A 26,948-nucleotide genomic window follows, 5' to 3' on the forward strand; every position below is an offset into this window, starting at 1 on the left:
TGTAACATGATGTATATTGTATATAAAAGGAGAGTAAAGCCTAAATAATATTTCCCCTTAGAAAAGGAGATGCTCCTTCTGTTGTGCCTCTAATGTGGAGGAGTCTGAGTCAATTCAGTTTGTACTTCAGGTGGGCCTGGGTTTGATCGCATCTTTAGTTGAACTGATTTTACCACTGTCTTCAAATATTTTGAAGGTGGTATCAAGTCTTTCCGCCCAGTAGGGCTGGGATCTGAGCACTGGTGAGATTCTAGAGACCCCTATTTCTTACAGCCCAGCCACCAGTTTCCAAATAACAGGACTGCAGTCTCTGCAGCCTGAGCACCAGTTTCTTGGGGTACTGTGGATTATCGTTCAGTCCTGCCTGTAGCTTTCTGCTCCAATTTACATTCTTGCCAGGAATCTGGTTTGAGTTCTGTCAGAAACAGACACTGAGAATAGTATTTGAGGACAACTAGTTTATTTGGGAGTTGATCCCAGGAAACACTGGCAGAGAATGGAGAATTGAGACAGGGAAGGGAAGGCAGCCAATAACATGGCTAGTCAAGCCAGTTACCAATGTGGGCAAACGGAGCTCAGCCCTGCTGGGGATGCTCTGGGGGAGAGTACACAGCGTGCATCAGAGCCTCCCCCACGGAGGGCCCAGGAGCTGGGCTTTTATCCACCACCTCCATTAGAGGTTGGGTGTAGGCTGCTCTCAGGACCACTGACCCAAAGGCGAAGTGTATTGGTAGGGGAAGGGGAGTCAGGGAAAAAAAAAAACCCAACCAGGTGGAGAGTCACAGGTGTGCAGCTGTAATGCAAGTGCCTGACATCAAGCTTTTTACAGTGAGGCATCCATTTCAAAAGACGTCCAGCTTGAATAAACATGCTGGCCGCTGCTAGCAAAACAACTAGATAAGGAACCAGGCTGCCCCACCCACGAAGGTCCCTCTTTCAGAAAACCCTAGGTAACCTAGATAACTAACCACTTGAGGGATCCTGCCTTCCCCTCCCTGCACCCTAATTCCTCCTCATATGTTTTAAATTTTCTAGTTAAAAGTAAATCTGCAAAGTGCTAGGCACCCCACCCTAGATCCCAACAAAGGCCCAGCCCCCAGTCTATGTTCACTCACTCCCTCTTTCAGTCTCTGCATGCTGTTTACCCTCCAGGACCTGTAAGTAATAAATCTTGTTCCTCAAAGTTCCTGATGCTTTCTTGCTGAAGAGCATCCTCTGACCATAAAAAGAACCACAAGATATGCCCAAGCCATAAATAGGGGCTCCAGTGGGAGAAAAGCCTGTGGAGCCCCCTACAAGTGATGTGTGCCCAGGTGAGCACCACAGGCATTCCTAACCAACAGGCATTCAGTAGGCTTGGGACCAACAGACTGGCCTTCAGGATTGAGGGGCTAGGGATGGGGCAGCAAAGGTAAGTTACATAAGGAGAAATCTGGGCTTAGCCAGCACCATATTTCCAATTCACTCCAGTGTTATCTTAACACCCCCACCCTGCCCCTGCTGCTTGGAAGCCTGAACAGGTGGCCATCTGTCCATCCTTTCTTGTGGTCCCAGATGGAGGTGCCATACTCCCTCCACTTTACAGATGGAGAAACTGAGGCTCAAAGAAGGGCTGAGTAGCCCAAGAATACAATTAGGTGAAGGCAGGACTGGTATTTTCAAACTCAAGTGCGTCTGACCCTGAAGTCCAAGTTCCTCACGAGGCTGAAGTCTATTACTGAAGACAATCAGTGGATGAAGGAGTAAAGGGAAGCAACGGAGAGGTCTGATGAAAAGACTTGGGTTGTCTTTCATGATCGTCTTTGGTGCCTTGACAGCTCAGGGAGGCTACGAGGCATGAGGTCCAGAAATGTAGAGCTTTGGGAAGATTCTTTCGTGGCCATATTCCTCCCTTCCGCCAACTCTCACCTACTCAACAGATCATATGAGATTTCCATGCTACCTCTCTGTTCCCAATAACTCCAGGCAAGTTCCTACCTCCCTACCACAATATCCCTCATTCCCTCGGTCTTCCCTTATTCATCTTGGAAATCCTTCTTCTGAGGCTGCCTCCCTGAGGGGAGGCTTCCCAGGTTGACTCTTTCAGAAGTGTTTGTTCCTTCCCCCAACCGAGAACACACTACTTCTACTTTTACTGAAAACACTCTGATCCTCTTAGTGTGGCTGTAGTTCATTGGGGAGCCTGGCTCCCTCCTTAGATTGAGTTCCTTGAGGGTGTGGTTGAACTAGTACTTCCGCAGCGCCTTGAGTGCCTGGCGTGGTGCCAGTGTTCCTTCATCTAAGACTCCCGTATAACTCACTCTTGGTGCCCCATCCATATCTCTTCAATGTATCCTCTGTTCCTGAAGCTGCTTACTGCACCCCTGCAACTCTGCATTGGGTTGTTTTTTCTGACCCCATCCCTCCAGCACACTTGGTCCCTGTGTTAATGCTCCTGGGAGCAGCCCTCACCCATCCTCTAATGGAGGTGGTGGGTAGAACCCCAGCTCATGACTCTTCATAGGGGACAGCTCTGATGCATGGTCTACACTTTTGCCCAGAGCATCCCCAGCAGGACTGAGCATCAACAATTATCCACATTGGCCAGCCCCCAGGAAACACCAATAGATGTTTCCTGGGTGGCACTGAACTGCAAATCCCTACAATTATGAAGCAAAGTGTCATTTATTTAAAAGATCAAAGATGAGATGGTTTCTCCCAACTTCTAGGACATCTGAGCACTTTGGGGCTGAGCTAAAGTTGACATCACATTCAGTCAAGTTGCTTACCAAAGAGATGGAGCCCTTGCTGAACCCAATCACCATCTTTCCTTGTTTCTGAACCGAGACCCCACAGGTAAGTGTTTCTTCTTTGACGCTGGACAAATGTTGATTCTTCTGCAGTTTTCCTGTGGCTGAGCTCCACAGACTGACCACGTCACCCCTGGACACGGTCAGCAGCATGGCCTGGGAAGTCAGCGCTGCTGTGAACATCCAGGGGTCAGAGGCATCTCCCAGGATACGGAAAATCAGCGCTGCAGTTTCCAGATTCCAAGCACTGACCTAGTGAAATGCCGAAAAGGAAGAGACATGACCTAGGCTGCAAGTTTTCCAGAGTCGAATGCAAGACCTGTTATTTTTTTATTTTTCTGTCATTGCAAATTTTTAAAAAATGTATGCAATTTTTAAAGGTTGCTTTCCATTTAAAGTTATTACAAAGTATAGGCTATATTAAGATCTGTTCTTTTTATATTTCATGAATTTTATTGCCAGTCCAAAAAAAGATGGGGAAGGTATCCTGGATTGACTCCTGGAATGGCAGAAGGACATTCATGGAAAAATTGATAAAATCCAAATAAAGCCTGGAGTTTAGTTGATAGTAATAATCAATATTAATATCTTGGGTTTGACAAATGTACTCTGGTTATGTGAGATGGTGACATTAGAGAAGTCTGGATCAAGGGCATACCAGAAATCTCTCTAGTATCTTTGTAACTTTTCCATAATCCGCAATTACTCTAAAATAAAAAGGTAAAAAAGGTTTTTATTGAAGTATAGTTGATTTACAATGTTGTGTTAATTTGAGGTGCACAACAAAGTGATTCATATATATATATATATATATATGTTCTTTTTCAGATTCTTTACCATTATAGATGATTACAAGATATTGAGTAGAGTTCCCTGTGCTATACAGTAGGTCCTTGTAAAAAGTTTAAAAAAATAGAAAAAAAAAAGCCATGCCATGTGCATTCATTTATATGTTCATTCCAAATAATTACTGATTAATAATTAAAGTAAGTTTCATCTTTAATCTAATCCCTCCAAACGTATCTTTTTATCAGCAGTAACCATCTAAATGGTAAACATTTCCCATTAATTCTATTTGTGGAATTTACACTAAAGAAATAAGGAGAGATACAAAGATATATGCATAAGAAAAGTTACCTCAGCTATTTGCAAGTGCAAAGAACTGGAAACAACCTATTGGACCAGTAATGAGGGATTAGTTAAATAAACTACAGCAGAGCCATGCAATGGAATTTTATAAAATCACTAAACACGCTGTTTTTGAAGAATGTTTAAGGTTGTGGGCAAATGAAAATAGTTTATAAAACTGCATTTATGGTCTTATATATAGTTTTATCCTCATTTTGTTTCATGCACACATGCACAAACACACCACATAAAGCAAAATCATATAAATGTTAATAATGGTTACCTTTGCAATTATATATTATGTATTATTTCTTTACTGTGTACTCCACACTTTTGCTGATAACAAAACTGATTTTTGTAATCAGTTTTGAAATTAACCAACACCTCTGTAATATTTAAGCCCGTGCTATCCAATAAATATATAATGCAAGCCACATGTGACTTAAATTTTTATTAGCCACCTTAAAAAAGGTAAAAAGAAACAAATGATATCAATTTCAATAATATAATGTATTTAACCCAATATATCCAAATGCTATCATTTCTACATGTAATCAATATGCAATTGTTACTGAAATATTTTATATTATTTTTATGATATTGAGTCTTTGAAATCCAGTGTGTGTTTTGTACTTACAGCAAATCTTAATTCAGAATAGTCATATTTAAATGCTTAGTAGCCACATCCAGCTGGTGGTCCCCCATACTGGACAGCATAGTTTATAAGCTACCAATATTAGTTATGTTAACAAACACCAATAATTAATAAAACAGAATAATTAATAGCTATTGATTATTTGGTGTTTACTATGTACCAAACACTATGCCAAGTGTTTTATAGTCATTACTCATGAGGTCGATGAAGAATTGAGGCAGAGACATGAAGTGATATGATCAAGATCACTCAGTTTGCAAATATGTCATCTGGGAGTTAGAAACAAATTTTTCCCTGTGCCTTAGTTACTATGCTTTAACCTACTATTCTATTGCATGCCTCTATTTGTAAAGTGATCAAATTACAAAGTTATGATTGACATAATGGAATAACCCAGCAGAACACATATTGTTTTCAGATGCATGTAGAACATTTACCAAGAGAGACCATAAAATAAGTCTCAACACATTTGAAAGGATTCACATCCTATAAATGGAATTAAATTAGGGGGAAAAAATAGAATGTTATTTGGGAACATCTCAAACATTTGGAAATGAACATCACACCTCTAAATAGCCCATGGATCAAAGAAGAAATCAAAAGGGAAGTGCTGAAAGTATTTTGAACCAAATGTAAATAACACAATATATCAAAGTTTATGGGATGCAGGTAAAGCAGTACTCCAAGAGAAATCTATAGCACTAAAGTGACTGTACGAAAAAAGATGAAAGGTCTCATATCTTAGGGTCAGAAAGAACTATCAAGATCATCTAACCCAACTATGAGGTTTGAAGCTCCTTATAGCACCCTCTCAAGTGGTTGTGTACCTCTTTTTACAGCCCCTTGCCCTGCAGGAGGGAGCGCCTCCCTTTTATAACATTCTATGCCATCTTTGAATGCTCTGGTCTCAGCTTTTCTTTGGAAACAGGGCAAATGCTTGTTACCTTTGAGCTAGATGCCAAATACACAACCTTCTTTGCTTCATCCACATGAAGGCTCCAGACCTGTGGTTCAGTGGGATCTTTTGAGCCTCCATCCCAAATGGTGAATTTCTCCTGGCCAGAGAGTAAGTTCCACAAGCGCAGGGTATGGTCCTTCGAGGCAGAGATGGCGAGCATCCCTTTGGCAAACACTTTCACACATCTCACCTCTCCTGCAGCAGGCCAGGGTGAGGGAGAATATATTAGCTGGGAACATTTTGACCTTCCAACTACCAAAACATCTATTGGCTTGGAAATTCCCTGGTTTACCAAAGAAAAGATGGATAGATTCGAACATATCTAGATTACAATTCACGGAATGTGGCAAAGCTAAACTGAATGCAACAATTGGTTGGGATTAAATCAATTGACCAAATGTTGAATTGTAATAAATAGAGATCACTCAGAGATACAAAAGTTCAACATCATCCAAGGAGTATTTAAAGTTAACAAACAAAAAAACAAGGTAAAGTTAGAGGAGAAGACGTCATAATCTTGGAGAGATATTTTTTCTAAGCAAAACTTGAAATTTAGAAGCCATAAAGGGGAAAGATCGACCAATTGGATTACATAAAAGTGAAAATTGTCAGGAGGATAAAATGTATTTGAAAGATACACATTGGGAGAAAATATTTGCAGTGTATAACAGATGAATGGAGTCCCTCCTTATTAAGCAAAGAGTTCTTACAAACAGGCAAGAAAAATCTAAATAACCTACCCACAAATTGGACAAAGAATATAAACAAGAAATTTACAGCAATAGTACAAGTGGACAATAGGCATTTGAAAAAGATGCTCAATCTCAGTAGTAATCACAAAAATCCAACATGGAACACCAATACCATATCACCCATCATATTGACAAAATCTTTATGGATTGACTACTGGAGTACTGGCAAAGATACAAGAAATCAGTTACTTTCATATCCGGCTGATGGGATAGAAGTTGATATAAATTTGTAAAAGGGTGATTTGGTGACATTTATTGAAAGTTAAAATGTGTACTCTCTGGGTTTTGACAATATGCTATAGTTAGGCAAGACATTGTTATCCTGGAAAGGTGGATGAAGGATACACGGGAACTCTCTGCATGGTTTTAGCAACTTCTGATTCTACAATTACTTTAGAATAAAAAGCTAAGAAAAAGAGGGAAAATGAAAAATGTGTATACAATTTGACTCAGAAATCCCATTTCTAGGAATGTGTTTTACAGAAATTATACTGTAAGTGTGTGAAGATGTAGAATGACTTAATTTTTTTGAGGGGGGAGGTAATTTGGTATTTATTTATTTATTTTAATGGAGGTCCTGGGGACTGAATCCAGGACCTCGTGAATGCTAGGTGTGCACTCTACCACTGAGCTATACTTTCCCCCTAGAATGCCTTTAACTGCAACACTGCATAAAATGAAAACTGAAAACAACTTACTGTCTATGAAAAGGGAGTTGGTTAAATGTGCTACATCCATGTAAAGAATATTATGCAGGCATTAAAAATAATAAGACAGTTGTACATACATATACATTGACCTGATCATCATAATAATAATTAATACAATAGCAAATACTTACTGAGTGCTTTCTGTGTGCCAAGCATAGTTGCAAGTGGTTGACATGCATTAGCCTCCTTTAATCTCATAACAACTCTATGAGGTACTACTATTCTCCCATTGTATAGATGCAGAAACTGAGGCACAGCTGACTATAGTAACTATCCAAAGCCACATGGTTAATAAGTAATAGAGCCAGGATCTCAGCCTAGAGCCCAGGCTCTCAACCACTACATCACCTTGTTACAATCTATTGTAACAAAAGCAAGTTGCAGCCCGGTATAGGAAATAGCATGATGTGATTTTTGGCAAAATCTCGAAGTGCAGAGCTGTGTCTGCATAAGCCTAGGGGAAAGCCGCCAGTAGCATATAACAGACTGTGAGCACTGATCACTTCCAGGGGGAAAGACTGAAGGGTTAGGGGAGAGTAAAGGAAGGGAATTTTACTTTTTTAGAATTCATACACCAGCAGTATTGGGGGTGATCTTTATTTCTTGCTATTTGGGTATTTTTTTAACCAAAATTTCTATAAATGGTAATGCTTTGTAATATACCCCCATACATAGGATGCTCTATCATTGTTAAAATGAATTAGATATATACGTACATATGATATGCAAGGAGGCAAAATGTGATGTTAACTAAAAAAAAAAAAAATAGGTCACACACGCTTACATGACTATATATAACCATATATGTACACGGAGTTAGGAAGAGATGGTCAGAGAACACCACTTCCATCACACGGATACAATAGCCAAGAAGAAAGAGAAGAATGTGGTACAAATGAACTCATCTACAAAACAGAAACAGACTCACAGGCATAGAGAACAAACTTACGGTTACCAGGGGGCAAAGGGGGTCGGAAGGGATAAATTGGGAATTCGAAATTTACACCTCTTGGGGAGTGGTGGCAATGTTAGCTATCTTGATTGTGGTAGTGGTTTCATGGGTATATACATCTATCAAAATTCATCAAATTTTACATCTGAAATATGTGTAGTTTACTGTATAGGAATCATACCACAATAAAGATTACATTAATTAATTAAAACTCAGGGAAAGAAGGAAGAAGAAAAGAGTAGAGTGTGGTAAAATAATTAGAAAGTGATGAGCTTTGAGTATTTATTACTTTTTTAAATGGAATTGATTTAGTTGTATGTTTCTACAATTTAAGGCTGAATAACAGCTGTGTGACATTGTGGCTATCGACAACCACCTCACCAAATTCCTGAAAATTTCCCAATTGGCTCTGAAACCTCAGTGCTAACCATCGCCAACACGCTACCACGTGATTGGAAACCTTTCATATTATATAGGTTTATAGCACGTTCAGTGTTTTCAGTAAGTTGAGTACTGAGTTTTTCTGATTACAAATAATAAGAGTTTCAGGACTTTGAAAAATGAGTCAAGGTCACCGTCGGTAGGTGGGCTCAGGCATTGAACAGAAGGCTCACACCCAGATACAGAGATTGACTAGACCTCTGGGAAAACAGCCATCCGGATAATGATAAAACAAAGGGAATCTTTTTTTAAAATTACAAGTAAAGTTTATTTTCCCAAAGGAACTTTATTCAGGCATACTATTAATTTAAAAAAAAAAAGAGCTCAAGAGGGGAATTTATATCCTGTTCTCAAGCACTAAACTTTTATAAACTAAAAATTTCTCTAAGCGATTTATCATTGGAAGGGGCAGTATACCTTTCTTAACGTTCTGAATCTGATGTTAATGTCCTCAGCTTAGACTAAGGTGTTGTTATTATAAGACCACGCCATCATATTCCAATTATTCTCAGTTGAATGTTGCCATGAGTTTTTTTCCCTCTGAGAGACTGCATGACTTAAAAGTACATCACATTCACTGTGGGGAAATGTGGGGAATCTTATTTGACAGATAGTCTATCAGGACTCACCCCACTCCGACCCCTCAGACAAAAAGAGTCAAATGAAAACACCTAATGCTGGGAGCTTTGGGGTTGGGGAGTGTTTTAATCTGCTACAGTCTGTTTGAAAACAATGACATGATGCTTCACGAAACCCATAGGAATCATCGCACCTTCCAATTCAAGGGTGCCACTCACTGAAAATAGTCAACAAGATGAAAAAAATACTGCCAGAGTAAAAACAGATTCATCCCAGTGTCATCCAAGTAGCAGATAATTAGAATTAGCCTAAATAGCCAAATGTTTTTCTAATAGCTTAATAAATTCTGGAACATGATCTATCAAGGAAAATGAAATATTTTTGCTGCATTTAAATATTACAAAGATGAAGATTCGATGGATCATAGCAGCATTATCCATAACAGCCCCCAATTGTAATTGTCCTTCAAGGGATGAATGGATGAAAAGCTCTCTTCCTTCCACACAATGGAATACAACTCAGCAATGCAAAGGAACAAACTCTCAACAAATGTAACAATGCCAATGTATTACGTGGAGTGAACGAAACCAGATGCAGAAGGTCACCTAGTGTACAATTCCTTTCGTATGAAATATCCAAAGAGGCAAAATTTGTAGACTCAAAAACCACATCAGTGGTTGCCATGGAGCTAGGGGTGGAAGCGGGGATGGACTGCAGAGGCAGCAGGAGGGAATCTCCCTGTGTTGATGGAAAGCTCCACAGCGGGATTATGGTGATGGTGGTACAACTTGGTAAATTTACTAAAAATTTACTGAATCGTACGTTTCATACATAACTTGTATGGTATGTAAATTATACCTCCATAAAGTTGTGTTAAAAAAGATTCAGTGAAAACAGATGAATGTTTATGGTACAACGTTGAGAAACAAATAATGAAATAGTGTACATGCTTAGATTGCCATGAGAAAATATTTTAACATCTTTATTGAGATATAATTCACAAGCATGAAATTCACCTATTCATGTACACTGTTTTTTCTTCTTTTAATGTTCCCAGAGTTATGCAACCATCACCACGGGCTAGGTTTAGAATATTTTCAAAACCTCAAAAAGCTGTCAATCCCTCCCCTTCCTCTCCTTATCATTTAAACCATCTTAAAGTGTATAATCAGTAATATCTAGTACATCCATGATGTTGTGCAAACATCACCTCTGTCTGATTCCAGAACATTTTCATCATCTAAAAAGGAAGCCCCACCCTTATCAGCAGTCACCCTTCCTCCTACTGCCCACCCCAACCCCCGCCCCCGGCCTCTGGCAACCACTAATCTGCTTTCTGTCTCTACGGATTAACCTGTTCTGGATCTTTCATGTAAATGAACCATACATGTGGTCTTTTGTGACTGGCTTCATTTGATAGCATGTCCCAAGCCCCAGCCTCACAGCTTCCTTGCTATTCGGTAAATATGCCTTTTTCCTGCCTCAGGGCCTTTGCACTGGCTGTTTTCCATGCTTGGGATGTTCTTCCCACTCTCCTGCCCTTTGCAAGCTTATTCCTTCATACCCTTTGTATCTTGGCTGAATGTCCCTGCTTAGGGAAATCCCTTCCCTAACTGCCCTATGTCGGTCCCTTTGGTTATTGTAGCTCACGACACTGAAAGAGTAGGAAACTAACAGAATGGCTTCCCCAATGCTAAAGCTGTTTGCTGATTCACTGTGACTTAAAATTCTTGCAATCTGTTTTCCTCTTTTCTCTGACAAAACCTCATCTCTGCTTCACTTGTTCAACTGCATTTGTGCTAAACAGTCCTCAACCTTCCTATTACACTCTCCACTCCCTATACATTCTTTACCCAGAATAGCTTATCCTTTAACCCAGAAGCTGTATTCCAGAAAAGTGCTCATGGGCTGATAGCCTCAGAAGAATGAACAGACTCTGGAGTTTCTCCATGATGCCAAGTGGATTCATCAAGATTAAGAGGTATATGGCCCCCTGGAAAACACCCGGATTGTTGTCGCCTTTCTGTTCCAACCAGTTTTTCTATAAAACCTCAGGACACCAACCCCAAGATGGATTCACAGTCTTTGAGGCATTAGCCTCTGCAACTCCCCTTTGCCTGGCAAAGCAATAAAGCTGTCCTTTTCTAATTCTCCCAAAACCCTGCCTCTGAGTCTCAGTTTGGCTACTGGGATTCAGAGGCTGGTTTTTTGGCAACAACAGCCTGTCTTCCTCATTAAGTTATCACAATTTGTGACTACATTTTTGTCTGGCTTATCTTCCCAAACACGTGGGCCTGACTTGGGGCTAAGATTAGTATAAGACAAGTGAGGTACCTGCCTTGGGTGCAAAGTTTAAGGAAGTGCCAAATAACTGAGTTTCCCTTTTGTCTCTAGGTAGAGTATGGTTTGACACAGCACTTTTTTTGCTTTTTGTTTTGTTTTGTTTTTTAAACAGTTATTGTTCGAAGCTACTGTGTTTGGGGTGTTTTGTTACACAGCTATAGCTAGCTGATGCAGGAACAAAGACCAGGGTTTTGATACAGAGAAGTGAATTGGTGTTGAAGGGACTCTGGGGACTGACTGATGACTGTGAGACACGAGGAGGAAGCTGGTCATGAACCTCGCTTCCCGAGCTTCACCTGTGTGTCCAGTTAGCATGTGGATCACCTGCTGCTCTTCCATGTCCCACACAGCCACGATGCCCTCCTGCGTGCCCACCACCAGCAGTTTCTCTTCCAGGCTCCACGCCATGGCAGTGATACCTGCAGTCACACAGAGACAAGAGCTCCTGGGTCTGAGTATTGAACCACAAGTACTCTCATGGGTCCCCACTTCACAGATAAAGAGATTGAAGCATAGATAGAGAGGGTTCCTTGTCTAAAGCCATACATCTAGAAGGGGCAGGACCAGGATTTCAAGGCCAGTGCTGTCAGAGGCCAGATTCAGATGCTGGGCTCTAATGTTTACATTGCTCTGTGGTAGGAAAATGGACTGAACCACTGCTCAGTCATAAGTGTGGCTAGCTCACCAGTTCCTTCTCGGGGGCAATTCTGCTCCCCAGGGCACCCTGGGAAGTGTTTGGAGACTTTTTATTGGTTGTTACAACTGGGGACCAAGGTGCTACAGCATCTGATGGGTGGAGACCAGGGATGTTGTTCAACATCTTACAGCACCCAGGGCAGCCCCCACCAGACAGAATGGTCCAGCCCCCATTGTCAGTCATGCATGGCTGCAGGTACCTTTAGAGAAGACTCAGGAAGGGGATTATATTGGCTGAGAATGAGGACCCTGCTTTTGACTTCTCTTTGAGTTCAGTCGGTCTGGAAAAATAAGAGCTGGTGCCCCAAAGAGAAAATATTTGCCAATAGTTTGAGCAAACACAGCCCAAGGTTCTCTGTTGATTAGTCCCTTGCTGAGGAGAGAGAGGGACCGAGTTACACGGAAGAAAACATCAGCCCAGATATCAGGAGACCAGACTTTCCCAATGTCCTCGAGTCAGTCCCTTTCCTGCTGAGTTTCCCCACATGTAAAATGGTGGGAGAGATGTTGAAATCAGAGCCAGTCCAGAGAATCCAGGATTTTGTTTCCACTTCATTGGGACAGGGCATGAGGAGATAGTTTCGTTTTTCTTCTCTTTTCTTTCCATCTTTTCCCCTTCATTTTTTTGTGACTCACTCACTGTGTGACCTTGGAAATGTGAACTCAAACTTCTCACTTTGAAAATGAAATTGAAGCCCAGAGTGGGTGAGAACTTTCTCAACTTCAGCATGACTAGAGCTCAAACAAGTGGCACAGTGGGTCTGAAACACAAAACATCTCCCTGCCCCAGAGATACCAAAACCCAAAAACTCCATTCTGAGATATAACTGCCTTTGCCTCTACTACGGCAGACATCACTAATCAATCACCATACTATCTGTGATTTGTCCATGCCCCTCTTTCCCCTACCTCCACTGCCATAGCTAGTCCATCATGCTTCCTCTAGCAGTAAAACGCACAGCCCATAGATTTGAGCTGAGTATGTGGTTACTCACACAAAGGCCATATTTCCCAGGCTCCCTTACAGTCAAAAATGGCCAAGTTCCCACTAGGGAGACATGAGCAGAAGTAGCAAGTTCTGCTTCTAGGCCATGCCCTTGAAGGGAAGAGGTCTTCCACCTACTTCTTCCCACTTCCCACTGGATGGAATGCCACTGTGGTGGTCAGAGCTAGAGCAGCCATTTTGGGCCATTAAATGGAAGCCTCACATTGAAAATAGCAGAGCCACAAGACTGAAAGAGCCTGGGTCCCTGACACCCTAAAGACACCGTACGGCCTTTACTTATGCCTGGACAGTTGTGTGTGAGAGAAATGAACTCCTGTTTTATTTGAGCCAGTGCTACTTTGGCCTTTGTTACAGCATCACAACATGTCTCATAACCCATACACATTCTTTCCTATTAAACCAAGTACAGTCTCAGAATCCTCCTCACCACAGCATTCCAGTAGCTGACTCTAAATCAACTCTTCCATGCATTGTATTTAGCGGCCCTTAGAATTTCTATTTTGGCAGCACTGTGCCTTGGAAGTGTAGCTTTCCCTACAAGGCCACGTGGCACAGAAATGGCCTAAGTCATAAGAACTAGCATTTGAATCACAAGCTGATTGTATTCAATGGCCTCAGGATTAATGTGAGAGATTGTGGGTGGGCAGACAAAGGGATGGATAAATGTAGGTGGACTGGTGGATAAGTGGACAGAGAGAGGGCTGGTTGGATGAGTGCGTGAGTGGATGGATGGGTATTAGATGGGTAGGTGGATAAATCATCTGATAGGTGAGTGGACGAGTTGATGAATGGCTGAGTTGTGTGGATGGGTGGCGGGTAAGTGAGTGGATAGAAGATGGCAAGATGGGAGAAATGGAAGGATGAGTGGTGTGGAGAGAGGGGTGGAAGGAAGGATGACTAAGGAAGTATGGATGACTGAGGGGTGGACGGATGGATGGAAGGGAAGGAAGGAGGTGGATGAAAGGACAGAGAGATGGAAGGAAGGAAGGAAGGAAAGGGAGGAAGAAGGGATGGATGAATGGATGGGTGACAAGTGGATGGAGAGAACTAAACCCTCTGGTCCCTCTGACATCTGGTGTCCCAGGGAGGACCAACAAGTTCCACCAGCTTCCGAGGGGCCAGTGGGGCACCAATCCCTGGCTTCCAGACTTCCTAGCTGGAGCCTATAAACTGCAGAAGCCGTCGGTCAGATGGGCACGGTGCTCTTGGAGCCAAGACCCCAGAGGCATCCCCTCGCTCTGGGCTCATTAGCAGTATTTACACAAGTAATCTGAAGTCCCTAGGGGGCAGAGGGAGCTGAGTCAGCATAAGACAGCAGGGGCAGGCCCTGATGGCACCCCTGGGGCTTCCCGGCTGGCAGAGGGGAGCCCCAGAGAGCAGCCCGAAACACCTGCGAGCCACTTGCCCCCAGCAGGCAAGGACTGGCAGGATTTTTGCTAAGCTGGGGAGACCCACCTTTGTGACAGCCAGTGAGGGTGGCCCGGAGGGGTCCTCCCGGGGGCTGGAGGAATCCTCCGAGGGGCACCAGCACGGGGTGTGGGCACACCCGGAACCAGCTCTGCGCCTGTTGGCATAGCTGTCCCACCAGTGCTGGGTGTGAGGTGGCGAAGTAATGGAGTCTGGCCAGGAGTTCTGTATACAGGACACTTCTCTCTGCAACAGAGGGGATGCCGGTTAAGGGGAGGGGCACTGCTTCCCCAGGATCAAGCCCCCGTCCTGTCGTCCACTCCTGCCCCTTTTTCTGTTCTCCAGACACACTGGCTCCTACTTCAAGTGCAGGTTTCCAGCCTCTAGGCCTTTGCCCGTGCTGTTCCCCCTTTTCTCATGCCTATCACCTCGTCATCCTCATCTTAACTCAAAGATGACTTCCATAAAAAGCATCCTTCAGCCCAACCGTCCGATCCCCTCCCTCCTCTCCCCCAGATCAGTTACAATTTGACATTTCTTTATGGGTTTATTTGATGGCTCAGCCTCTCCCTGCCCCAACCCCTCCACACTAAGCGCTAGACCTTGGGTCTCCCGAAAACAGGGGTGATGCCGGTCTTGTTCATTGCTGTGTTCTGAGTGCCTGACACCCTACAAGTGTCTGTTAGAGAAATAACAATCATTTCCCCAGCCCGTCATAGTTACGGAGTGGGTTAGCATCCTGTGGCTGCTGTAACAAGACAATCTGAGGGGCTTCAAACAACAGAACTTTCTTGCGCAGTTCTGGAGGCCAGATGTCCGAAATCAAAGTGCTGGCAGGAGGCAGGGCTGTGCTCCCTCCAGAGGCTGTAGGGAAGGATGCTTCCTCGCGTCTTCCAGCTTCTGGGGTCTCCAGGCATCCTTGGCTTGTGGCCACATCCCCCCGACCTCTCTTTTTTTAACTTTTAATTTTTATACAACTGTAAAAGGTATGAAACCTCCCTTTACAGTTATTACAAAATACTGGCTACATTCCCTGTGTTGTACGGTACATCCTTGTAACCTATTTTACACCCAATAGTTTGTACCTTGCACTCCCCCCATATTGCCTCTCCCTCCTTCCCTCTCCCCACTGGTAACCACGAGCTTATTCTCTATATCCAGAGTCTGCTTCTTTTCTTGTTATATTCACTAGTTTGTTGTATTTTTTAGATTCCACATATAAGTGATATCACACGGCACTTGTCTCCCTCTGTCTGACTTAGTTCACTTAGCATAATGCCCTCCAAGTCCATCCATGTTGCTGCAAGCGGCAAAATTTCATTCTTTTTATGACTGAGTAGTATTCCATTGTGTATCTATCACATCATCTTTATCCAGTCATTGGTTGATGGGCAGTTAGGTTGCTCCCACATCTTGGCTATTGTAAACAGTGCGTCTATAAACATTGGGGTGCATGTATCTTTTCAACTGAGTGTTGTTGTTTTTTCGAGTAAATACCCAAGAATGGAGTCACTGGGTCATATGGCCGTTCTATCTTTAATTCTTTGGGAAACCTCCGCACTGCTTTCCACAGTGGCTGCATCAATTTACATCCCCACCAGCAGTGCGAGCAGGCATGGCCCCAATCTCTGCCTCTGTCTTCACGTGGCCTTCTCCTCTCTGCGTTTGCTCCTTTTCTGGTTCATGTCTCCCTCTGTTTCCCTCTTATAAGGGCACTTGTGATTACACTTTGGGTCCAGTTAATCACTTTTTTCCCCCTATGAGGTAACAGTCACAGGTTCCAGGGATTAAGAGGTGACTACATCTTGGGAGGGGAGGGCCAAATTTTTCTGCCTCCCACATAGAGGTGTTCTCATTATTACCCCAAGTGTATAAAGGGGAAAATTGAGGCATGGAGAGGTTAAGCAACTTACACAAGGTCACACAGCCAGTTAAGAGGCAGGAATCTGACCCCAAAAGTTTGATTCCAATCGCCAGTGAAGAGCAAGGACACTGGAGGGAGACAGTTCATTTTGTCCCTGTTGTTGGAGTGTCCTAATGTGGTGCCTGGGGCAGCGGTGACAACACCCTGTGCCTTGGTTTGTGGGTGGGTGGAATGGGGCAGGGCCAGGACCAGGGGCAAGTGCTCCACTGACCACGGGTGCAAAATTTAAGGTGGTGCCAACAAACTCAACTGTCAAGATAAATACTATCTTACAATGTAATTTTTTTTAAATCAAAATGAACGCCCCTCAAGTCCATTTTGAACAAAATGTCAGTCTTTTAAACAAAAACAAGGTCTGAAATGGCACCATGCCCAGGCATCCTGGAGCCTGAGGCAACAGGAGAAATCAGGAATGCAGATCTGCTCTCAGGAGCTGGCTGAAAGTGCTGGAATGAGGCGAGAGTGCGTGGTTGCTCCGCTCCGCCATCTGGCGGCAACATTCATTCCTACACCTCCTCCTTGAGCTGGGCAGCCCTAGGTTGTCAATCAAGGGATAAAGCAAAGAACCTACTGTGATTTGCACGTTTACATCTTCCCTTAAACTGGGCAGTTGTGCCCAACACTGTTTTCCTGGGAAATCACTCCCTTCGAGCTTTAAAACTCCTGGGGAGCGTGAATGCACGAGGAAGGTGTAACTGATCATAGGCACCCCCATCTTTCACTGGGGCGGGATCCTAGACACACTTTAACTCTGTCCCACATTTCCAGATGAGGGAAGCAAAGGCTCAGTGCAGAAATGGCTCATCCAACACCGTTCTTGTCAACAACATCAGCGCTGTCACGTGACAGTAACAGGTTCCTTGGATGGCGACAGGCTGTGCATGAACTGACTTGCAAATCTTTCCCAGCAGCCCTGGGTAGGAGGGTCAGCTAGCAGCCCTGTTTTGCAGATGGGAGAACTGAGGGCTGTAAGGTGGCAATGGGGGTGGGGTAGGGGTGGGGATGGTAAGGGACTTGAGAAGTCACACTGCTGGTAAACGGCAGAGCCCAGGTTTGAACCAACATGATGAGGCTTAAAGTCCATGCTCATGGACTGGTTTATGTGGTAGGGGTGAACATTTGGCCAGGAGCAGGTAGATGACATCCCTCCCCTTCTGGAGTTCAGAGTTCAGTGGAACAGACAAATGATGCAGAAGAAAGCCAGCAGAAATAATAATGAAGAGTTAAGCTAGATGGAAGCAGCGTGCAGTGATGGGATGTGCAGGGGCTGGTGGCGGCCGGGGCTGTCCAGCTTCAGTGGTGGCCAGACAGGCTTCTCTGACAAAGTAGCATTTGGCAGCTCTGACAGAGCTGCGGAAGGCATCTCGGAATTAAGCACCTTCATAAAAACCCTCAAATCATAACCAGCTGGGAAATGCATGATAAAAACCATCCTGACCACTTCACACTCATTAGGATGGCCATTATTCTTTTTTTATTCAGGAAATAAGAAGTGTTGGCAAGGATATAGAGAAACTGGAACCCTTGTGCTCTGTTAGTGGGAATGTAAAATGGTGCAGCCATTATGGGAAATGGTCTGGCAGTTCTTCACAAATTAAACACTGAATGACCGAATGATTTAGCAATTCCACATCTGGGTATATATCCAAAAGAACTGAAAGCAGGGTCTCAAAAAAATCAGTGTATACCCACGTTCACAGCAGCATCATTCCTTATTAGCAAAAGGGAGAGACAACCCAAGTGTGTATTGACTGGTGAATGGATGAGCCAAATGTGATTCATCCACACAATGGAATACTATTCAGTCTTAGAAAGGAAGGAGACTCTGACCCAGGTGACAACATGGATGAACGTTGAGGACATTATGCTGAGTGAAATAAGCCAGCCACAAAAGGACAAATACTGCACGATTCCACTTATAATGAGGTCCCTAGAGCAGACAAATTCATAGAGACAGAAAGATGGTGGGTGCCAGGGGCTGGGGGAGGGGGAATAAGGAATTAGAATTTAATGAGGACAGAGTTTCAGTTTGACAAGATGAAAAAGATCTGGAGATGGATGTGGTGATGGTCGCACAACAACATGAATGTACTAAATGCCCTTGAACTGTGCAATTCAAACAGTTGATTTTATATTACGTGTGTTTTGCCAGTTTTTAAAAACAAAAACAAGCAAACCAAATACCATCCTGGACAGAGTATTAACGGAAGACTCAGAGACTCTTCTAGCTCTAGGGCAGAGGGTGGGTCAAACCCAGCTCAACGACTTGCCCTGAGAACTAAGAATGGTTGAATCAATGTTTGTCATTGGTGCGATGACCGGAAATAACTTTGAACCCCAGCTGAGCAAAATGTTATCCCCCAGAACAAGAATTCCCTTCTTCTTTCTCATGAGTCGACCCAACTTACAAAAGAGTTGTGCTCAGTTATTAGCAGTCTATTTTGAATTTCATCAATAAAAAAGAGATCTGTGGGAACATGTTTTCTTCCTGGTTATATTAAGTGGTGACATAATTTCCTTGATTTTGTCTGAAATACCTGCCATCTACCCCTTCTAGAATAAGATGTTGAGCTGGGGCGAGGGTGGGCACTGCCTTGGTAGTTTTCACTCCTAAGCACTCCCAGCTTCAATTCAGAATTCTAGAGGCTGGAGCTGGAGGAAATCCCTCAGGTGTAGACAGGAAAGATGTGTGAGTTAATGCAAATCCAGGTGGCGCCTCAGTGAGGAGAGTGGCCTCCTAGAAGGTGCAGAGTGGACCACTCCCCACCACCCCTGCCAGGCCGGTTGGACTCACCCATGCCTCGGAGCTCCACGGCCGGGCGGCACAGCTGGAGGGCTTCCCGGACCAGGCCAACCTCAGGACAGTCCATGTGAGGGGCACACAGGTCAAAGTCATCCAACAGGCCCTCAATGCCCCCGGAGATGCCTCGGCAGGAAATCCAGTTCATGCTGCCTGTGGGGAGAAGGGGGCGCTGTGGGGAACACGCATCTCCCATTCCTCCCTGGGGTTCTCACTCTTGGCACTGCTAACTTTTGGGGCCGGATCATACTCTGAGGGGGGTGAGAGGGAGCATCTGTGCACTATAGGGTGTTGATCAGTGTCCCTGGCCTCCACTCACTCAATGCCAGTGGCATCCCCCAGCCAGGATAATCAAAAACACAAACATTGCCAAGTGTCCCTTGGGAAGCAGAATCACCCCTGGTTGAGAATCACAGGAATGAATAGATGGATGGATGGATGGATGGAGAGATAGATAGGTAGGTAGATAGACAGATAGATAGATAGATAGACAGATAGATAGATAGAAATGGTAGATAAACAGAGAGAGATTATAGACTGATAGACAAATGGATGGATGGATGGATAGATATAAAATGAAAGAAAGATAGATGGTAAATAGAAGTGATAAATATGATAGGTGAGATTTTTATATTTATATACACATATAGAGAGAGATGATAGATCATAGATAGATGTGGATAGATAGGGAGATAGACAGACAGACAGACAGACACAGTAGGTAAACAGAGAGAGATGGTAGATGATAGATTGACAGATAGGCAGACACTGGGTCTCTCTCATTCTAAGGTAGAGTTTCTCACCCTCTGTACTATCTGCTAGCACTCGGTCCAGCAGCACCTCTCCCCCAATCATGACAACCGAAATATCTCCAGATATCACCAAGTGTCCCCCAGAGTGGGGGTGGGTGATGGTGGCGCAGAACCGCCCTCGGTGAGAACCAGTGCCTTAAAAAGAGCTGAGGATTTTGACCTTCGACCTTCCCCGTTGTCAGGCTCCGGAAGGTGGGAGCACGGCAGAGGGTCAGGGACCCGCTCAACCCACTCCAAGACTGGGATGGCCCTTACCCAGCACCTCCTGCTTCAGCTCCTCTATGCGGCCCGAGTGGAGCAGGTGATAGGGTAACTCCTTCAGCTTCCGCAGGTTTGCAACCGTGTCTGAGAACCACAGGGGCTGAGGGGCCACCTGCAGAGGAGGAGGGGGCTGGCAGCCAGGCCACTAGGACACAAGCTTATTCATTTGCTCCACTAACATGGGCCGGGCACCAGGTGATGCTGGAGGGGACAGGGATACAATTCTAGACAGAGATGCCTCCCCCCAACAGGCTAGGCTGGAAAGGTGGAGCTTGGGGCCAAGGGAATCCAAGGGGCATTGAAGCTGGGTCTCGCAGGATAAGTAGGACCTGGTCTGGTGAAACGTGTCAGAAACAATGGCATTTCAGAGCAAGAGAACACCACGTGCAAAGGCCCGGAGGGAGGACACTGGTGTCAGGAGGAATGGGAGCATGAATTAAAACTCTGATGGGAAGTGCGAGGTTATAGCTTGGTGGTAGAGCACGTGCTTAGCATGTACACGGTCCTGGGTTCAATCCCCAGCACCTCCATTAAAATAAATAAATAAATAAACCAAATTACCTCCCCCGCAAAATAAAAGCAAACAAACAATAAATAAAATATTTTTAAAAAAATCTCTGGGACCTTGGGAATATGCTTCTGAATGTCATGATTTTGTTTTCTCTGGAAAGTTGAGGAGGGGATGGAGTTGTATATCCCTCATCTGCAGCTCCCCACACCCCAAATAATTCTCAGGGGCTGAGGGGACATCTCACCCTCCATGGGAAGAGAAGAGAAGATCGGAAGGGTGTCTAGGGTGGAAATGAGGGAAGGAAGGAGACGTGTGGTCCTAGCCAGGCCGTCCCTGCCTTGTGGGCCCAGCAGCGTGGAGGCTGCGAGTGGGGACCAGGGGTCTTGAACACCTCACCTTGCGGTCCAGGTTCAGGGGCTTTTCCACGAGCGGCAGGGTGATGAGTTTCTTGGTGCCCTGGCTCCAGGCCCCTGAGAAGAAGTCGGCTAAAACTCCATGATACTTGGCTTTCTCGGGCCCGGACAGGTAGCGCTCTCTGACCACCTCAGCCAGCTGTCTGCAGACAGGGGACATTGGCTGATGGATCTGGGGCGCCAGATGAGCTCAGAGGTGGTCACTGGCCTTCCAGGAGGTGGTTCCCAAATGCAAGTCCATCCTAAATCACCTTCCAGATGCTCGCTGGCTCAGCTGACCACAGGTACGATTTTTTTACCTACCATTTCTCCCTAAATTGGCCCATCTTTCTTTTTTTTCTTAAATAAATGTACTTTAAAAAGGGACACTTGGAACTTATTTACAAAACAGAAACAGACTCACAGACATAGAGAACAAACTTACAGTTACCAGGGGGGAAAGAGGGTAGGGAAGGATAAATTGGGAGTTTGGAATTTGAAGACACTAACTACTATTTATAAAATAGATAAACACCAAGGCCCTACTGTATAGCACAGGGAACTATATTCAATACCTTGGAATAGCCTATAATGAAAAAGAATATGAAAAGGAATATATATATATGTATAACTGAATCACCATGCTGTATGCCAGAAATCAACACATTGTAAACTGATGATACTTCAATTAAAAAAAGTTTTTAAGAAATATTTGAGTTCCTCAATAATTTAAACATAAAATAAGTTACTGTATGAGCCAGCAATTTCACTCCTGGGCACATACCCCCGAATAACTGAAAAATAGGTGTTCAAACAAAAACTTGTCTTCGCACATTCACAGCAGCACTCGTCATAACCACCAAAAGGTAGAAACAACCCACGGGTCCATCAGCGGATGCACGGATGAATAAAATGTGGTCCATCCCTACAGCAGAATAGTATTCACCCATAGAAAGGAGTGAAGCACTAATACATCCCATAATGTGGATGAACCACAAGAACGTTATGCTGAGTGAAATAAGCCAGACACAAAAGATCACATCGTGCGTGATTCCATTTATATTGAAATGTCTGGAACAGGTAAATCCATAAAGAAAGCAGATTGGTGGTTGCCAGGGGCTGGGAGAGGGAGGATGGGGAGTGACAGCTAACAGGGCTGGGGTTTCCTCTTAGGGTGATGGAAACGCTCCGGAAATAGAGGTGATGGTTGTACAACACTGTGTATGTGCTAAATGCCAGTGATTGTTCACTTTCAAATGATGAATTTTATATTATGTCAATTTCTCCTTAATTTAAGAAAACAAGTTAACTGTGTTAGAGCGGGAGGTGTAGAGACGCTTGAATGCTGGACTTGATTCCCTGGGAATGGGGAGCAAAGAAGGATCTGGAGCAAAGAGAAGGCCAGGCAGTGAGTCCTTGCTCTTGCATCTCACCCAGGATCATCAACCTGCTCCACCCACCTGTAGGCGATGGCCAGGAGTGTGAAGCCATCCACCGGCCGTCTGGCCAAGCAGTTACCCAGATCCCGACGCAGCCTCACCCACAGCAGGGGTGGGAACCGCAGCAGCTCTTTGCTGGGCGGGGTCCAGTCCTGATACACAGTCTGCAGGACCTCATCATCCAAGGACAGCACGTCCTTCAGCTCCGCCTCCGAGAGCCCGTGCCTGAGGGGAGGAGGGATGGGCATTGGAACACACCTGTGTCCCCTGGATTTGGAGGATGCAGAAGCTGAAGGAGGGACAGACATGGCAGGCTCTGTGGCGTCTTGTACATCGGTCACCAAAGGGTTCACAGTGGGGATCGGTATATGGACAATGCCCATGCCCAGCTGGTACCAACACCCGGTTACCACCGTACCCATCAAGTAAGATATTTCCTGGTCTTTCCTTCTCACACACACCTACAGAACCCTGAACCATCCCCTCCTGCATCTCGGATGAGTCAGGCAGCACAGGAAGGGAGAGGGGAGGTAACTTAGGGAAATAATACAGAAACCAACAGTGCCCACCCCATGTTTTCTTACCTGAGAAAGGAAATAGCTTTAAATAGAATGAGCAACTGAAGTTTTGGTGCTGGACTGAGAGAGCTCCCTTGTCCATTCTGCCATGTGAGGTTTCAGTGGAAAATGACTGTCTTTGAATCAGGAAGCAGGCTCTCACCATGCACCAAATACGCTGGTGCCTTAATCTTAGACTTCCCAGCCTCCAGAACTGTGAGTAGATTGTTCAGAAATCCAACCAGTCTTAGGGCATTTTTGTTATAGCAGCCCACATGGACTAGACAGAGGTGTAGCCATACAGTGAATATTATTTGACCATAAAAAGGAACAAAGTACTGGTACCCACTTCAACGTGGATAAACCTTGAAAACATCATGCTAGGTGAAAGAAACCAGGCACAAAAGACCACATTGTATGATCACATTTACATGACTGTCCAGAGCAGGATCCATAGAGACAGAAAGTAGATTCATGGTTGCCAGGGGCGGGGGGAGGAGGTATGGGGAGTGACTACTAATGGGGATGGGGTCTCCTTTCAGGAACGATGGAAATGTTCTGGAACTAGATAGAGGTGATCGTGGTACCACACTGTGAATGTACTAATGCCACTGGATTGTAGCATGTTAACATTTTAATTTTACCTCAGTTAAATCATCTCACTCTGCTAAATGCAATGAGGAATCCTGAATTGGCTCCAGGACCAGAAAAATGACATTGGTGGAAAAATTGGTGAAATCCAAGTCAAGTCTGGAGTCAAGTTCATAGTCACATACCAACGTTAAAGTCCTGGTTTTGACAGCAATGCTATGGTTATGTTGGATGTTAACCCGAGGGAAAAATTGGGGGAAGGATCTAGAAGAACTCTATATGATCTTTGCATCGCCTCTGTAAATCCAAAATTATTCCTAAATAAAGGTTTATTTAAAAAAAATTCTCATTCTTGCCTCCTGGGAGAAGGAATTTGATGAGGGATGAACACAGAGGCATGGAGACAAATCAGGGGCTGGGGCATTTGTTAAGGTGGAGAGGGGGATGACCTGGAACAAGGTGAGGTAGGTGGAAATGGAAAGAATGGTTAGTTCTGGGTGTTTTAGAGGCAGAGCCAAGAGGACTTGCTGACTATGGAGGGAGGTGGGATGTGGAAGGAGAGGAAACGAGAATGATTCCTGGTTATGCAGAAGGTGATTACATTACTAAACGGGAAACCATGGATGGGAGTAGGTTTGGGGGTCAAGAACCTTTGCTAGACACATGCTACCATCATGCTTGGGAGAAATGCGCCCTCTCAGGTGCTGGCAACTACAAACCTGCTTTTTTGTCTCCTTGGGTTTACCAATTCTGGACATTTCACATAAGTGGGATCATGTCATACCATCTGCGCTCAACACTGACAACCATGCCTGGGCACGTGCCTCAACCCAGTCTGTCCAGGCTTCAATAGCAGGAGTCTACAACAGGGGGCAGGAGACCCAAAAGGGACATAAGAGCAGGTGAAGACCTGTGAACAATCCTGGGGGAAGGGTGGCGCCATTTTTCTGTCCTCCCCAAAGCTGCTCACTGCAATCTTAGAACCTGCCCCTCTTTGCACCTTCTCATCTAAGTTTGCAGCTGAATCTCCAACCCAGCTGGAGGGAGGCAGGGCAGAGAGCATTCCTCCATTTGTCAGATGGGGAAACTGGGGTTTCTATATTCATGTCCCTGAACGGCCAAGAGAAGAGGAATTCAACTTCGTCCCTGCTCTTGAAGATTTTGTGTCTCATCAAGTCTAGATCTATGATGTCCAATACAGTGGACACCAGCCACACATGGGCACTTAAACTCATTAAAATGAATAAAATTTAAAATCTAGTTTCTGGGTTGCATAAGCTCCTTTCAAGGGTTCAATTGCCACATGTGACTCATGGTTACTGTGTTGGACAGCGAACACAGAGCATCGTCCTCACTGTCAATGTTCTATTGGATGGAACTGGAAGATTCTCTCTGTTGGAGAGACTGGAAGATGTATCCACAGTCACAGCCAAACCACTAAGTTGAGAGCCTTTCTCTGCCCCCAAAGACATCTCCTTAACAATGTGGACCCAAGGGAGGCACCTCACCGGCTCACCACATAAGACCCACCTTGCCTGTATTGCAGACCTGCATTTGATCCTGGCTGAGGGATCATGGCCAGTGAGGTACCTTCACAAGCATGATCTCATTACTGCTTCCAGCAGCCGTAGAGAACGGATGCTCTTCCAGTCATTCCCTCTGTAAAGAGGGGGACTGGCGAGGCCACAATGCGTCCCTGGCACAGCATTTCTCAGCCTCCCGCTGTTGACAATAAGGGTGGGATGGCTCTTTGTCATGAGGACTGTCCTGTACTTTGTAGAATGTATAGCAGCATCCCTGGTCTCCACTCACTAGGTGTCAGTAACATGATAGGGACACGACAGATAGACAGATATGATAAATGATGGTATATAGACAGATGTAGGGGGTGTAGCTCAGTGGTAGAGCATGTGCTTAGCATGAATGAGGTCCTGGGTTCAACCCTCAGCACCTCCATTAAAATAAATAAATAAATAAATAAATAAATAAATAAATAAACAAACAAACAAACAAACAAACAAACTTAATTCGTCCTCTGCCCCCCTCCCAGGAAAAAGATAGGTGTAGATAGGTGGATGGGTGGATGGACAGACAGATATAATAGATTATAGATAGATATGACAGATTATAGGTAAATGTAGATAGATAAATAGCTGAATGGATGGATAAATAGATATTATGATAGATGACAGAGAGACAGGGAGACAGAGAGAGAGACAGCCAGACGGGGTCTCTGTCACGCTACGGCAGGGTTTCTCATCCTCAGTGCCACTGACATTTGGGGCTGCATCATCCTCTGGCGGGGGCTGGGAGGGCATCTTGTGCACTGCAGGGTGTTGAGCAGGGTCCCTGGTCTCCACCCACTAGATCCCAGCAGCCCCCCATCCCCTAGTCATGACAATCAAAATGTCTCCATTGTTCAGTGTTCACCTGGGGGGGCACAGAATGTCCCTGGGTAAGAACACTGGTCTAGAAGAACTCAGATCTGCCCCGAGAGCCAGGTGCTCAAGCATCACTCTAGGCTAACTCCATGTGTAAACATAACATATTTTCATGGAAGAAGAGGCACCGAAATCACTCACCCTTCATAAATCACCTCCCTTGCCAGCCCTGGAGGACAAGTGGTTCTCCACCCCAGGGGACTCCTGGCTTTACTAACTGAACCAGACATGCAGCCAAGAAGGCCAACTGATGTCTATATCCCTAGATTTTGCAACCAGGACTCAAGAAGGAGCCAGCACGATGGTACCAGATCTCCGAAATGGGAACTCATGATGCCAGCAGAAGCTCATGGCAGGCAGGCTACACTTACAGAGGAGAAAGGAAGAGTCTGGAACAGAAGATGACGTGTAGAGAGGACCCAGAAGGACAGGGGATGAGAAACCTCCCCTGATTCTGCAGCTTTCCAGTTCCCATGGCAACCCCACTTTCCATGTAGACTTCATCAGTTTGGCCTGATGGCCCACTCTCTTATTCTGGAGCATTCCTCGGTCTGTCTTTGAGCTCCCTGTAGAGTCCAGGCCAGTCCCCCACTCTGGGGGCATCAGTCACAAAATCTGGGGTGCAACATGACATCTGAGGTATGTCCTCTGGAGCTGGCTAAGGTGTTCGTCCTCCCATCCTGCATTCCTTGGGCTTCCCCCATGGTTTTGGCATAAACCCTTATTCCTTACAAGATAGCATAAGTGGGTTTCTTTTCTTGACAAACAAAAAGACCCCCTCACTGGGCTGATCGCTGCCTCTTT

At 44.7% G+C, this 26,948-nt stretch overlaps 1 protein-coding gene across 1 annotated transcript in view; it reads right to left on the minus strand.

Moving 5' to 3' along the window:
- NWD1 (NACHT and WD repeat domain containing 1) overlaps positions 1-26,948 on the minus strand; it is a 62,730-nt gene that overhangs the window by 15,055 nt on the left and 20,727 nt on the right. Inside the window, 8 exon segments of the mRNA XM_032465351.1 lie at positions 2,769-3,041; positions 5,517-5,725; positions 11,604-11,726; positions 14,465-14,662; positions 19,135-19,293; positions 20,208-20,325; positions 21,121-21,280; positions 22,577-22,780. Of these exon segments, the coding sequence (XP_032321242.1) occupies positions 2,769-3,041; positions 5,517-5,725; positions 11,604-11,726; positions 14,465-14,662; positions 19,135-19,293; positions 20,208-20,325; positions 21,121-21,280; positions 22,577-22,780 (1,444 nt within the window).

The sequence above is a fragment of the Camelus ferus genome, chromosome 22 (genome assembly GCF_009834535.1).
Source record: "Camelus ferus isolate YT-003-E chromosome 22, BCGSAC_Cfer_1.0, whole genome shotgun sequence".
Classification (NCBI taxonomy): Eukaryota; Metazoa; Chordata; class Mammalia; order Artiodactyla; family Camelidae; genus Camelus; species Camelus ferus.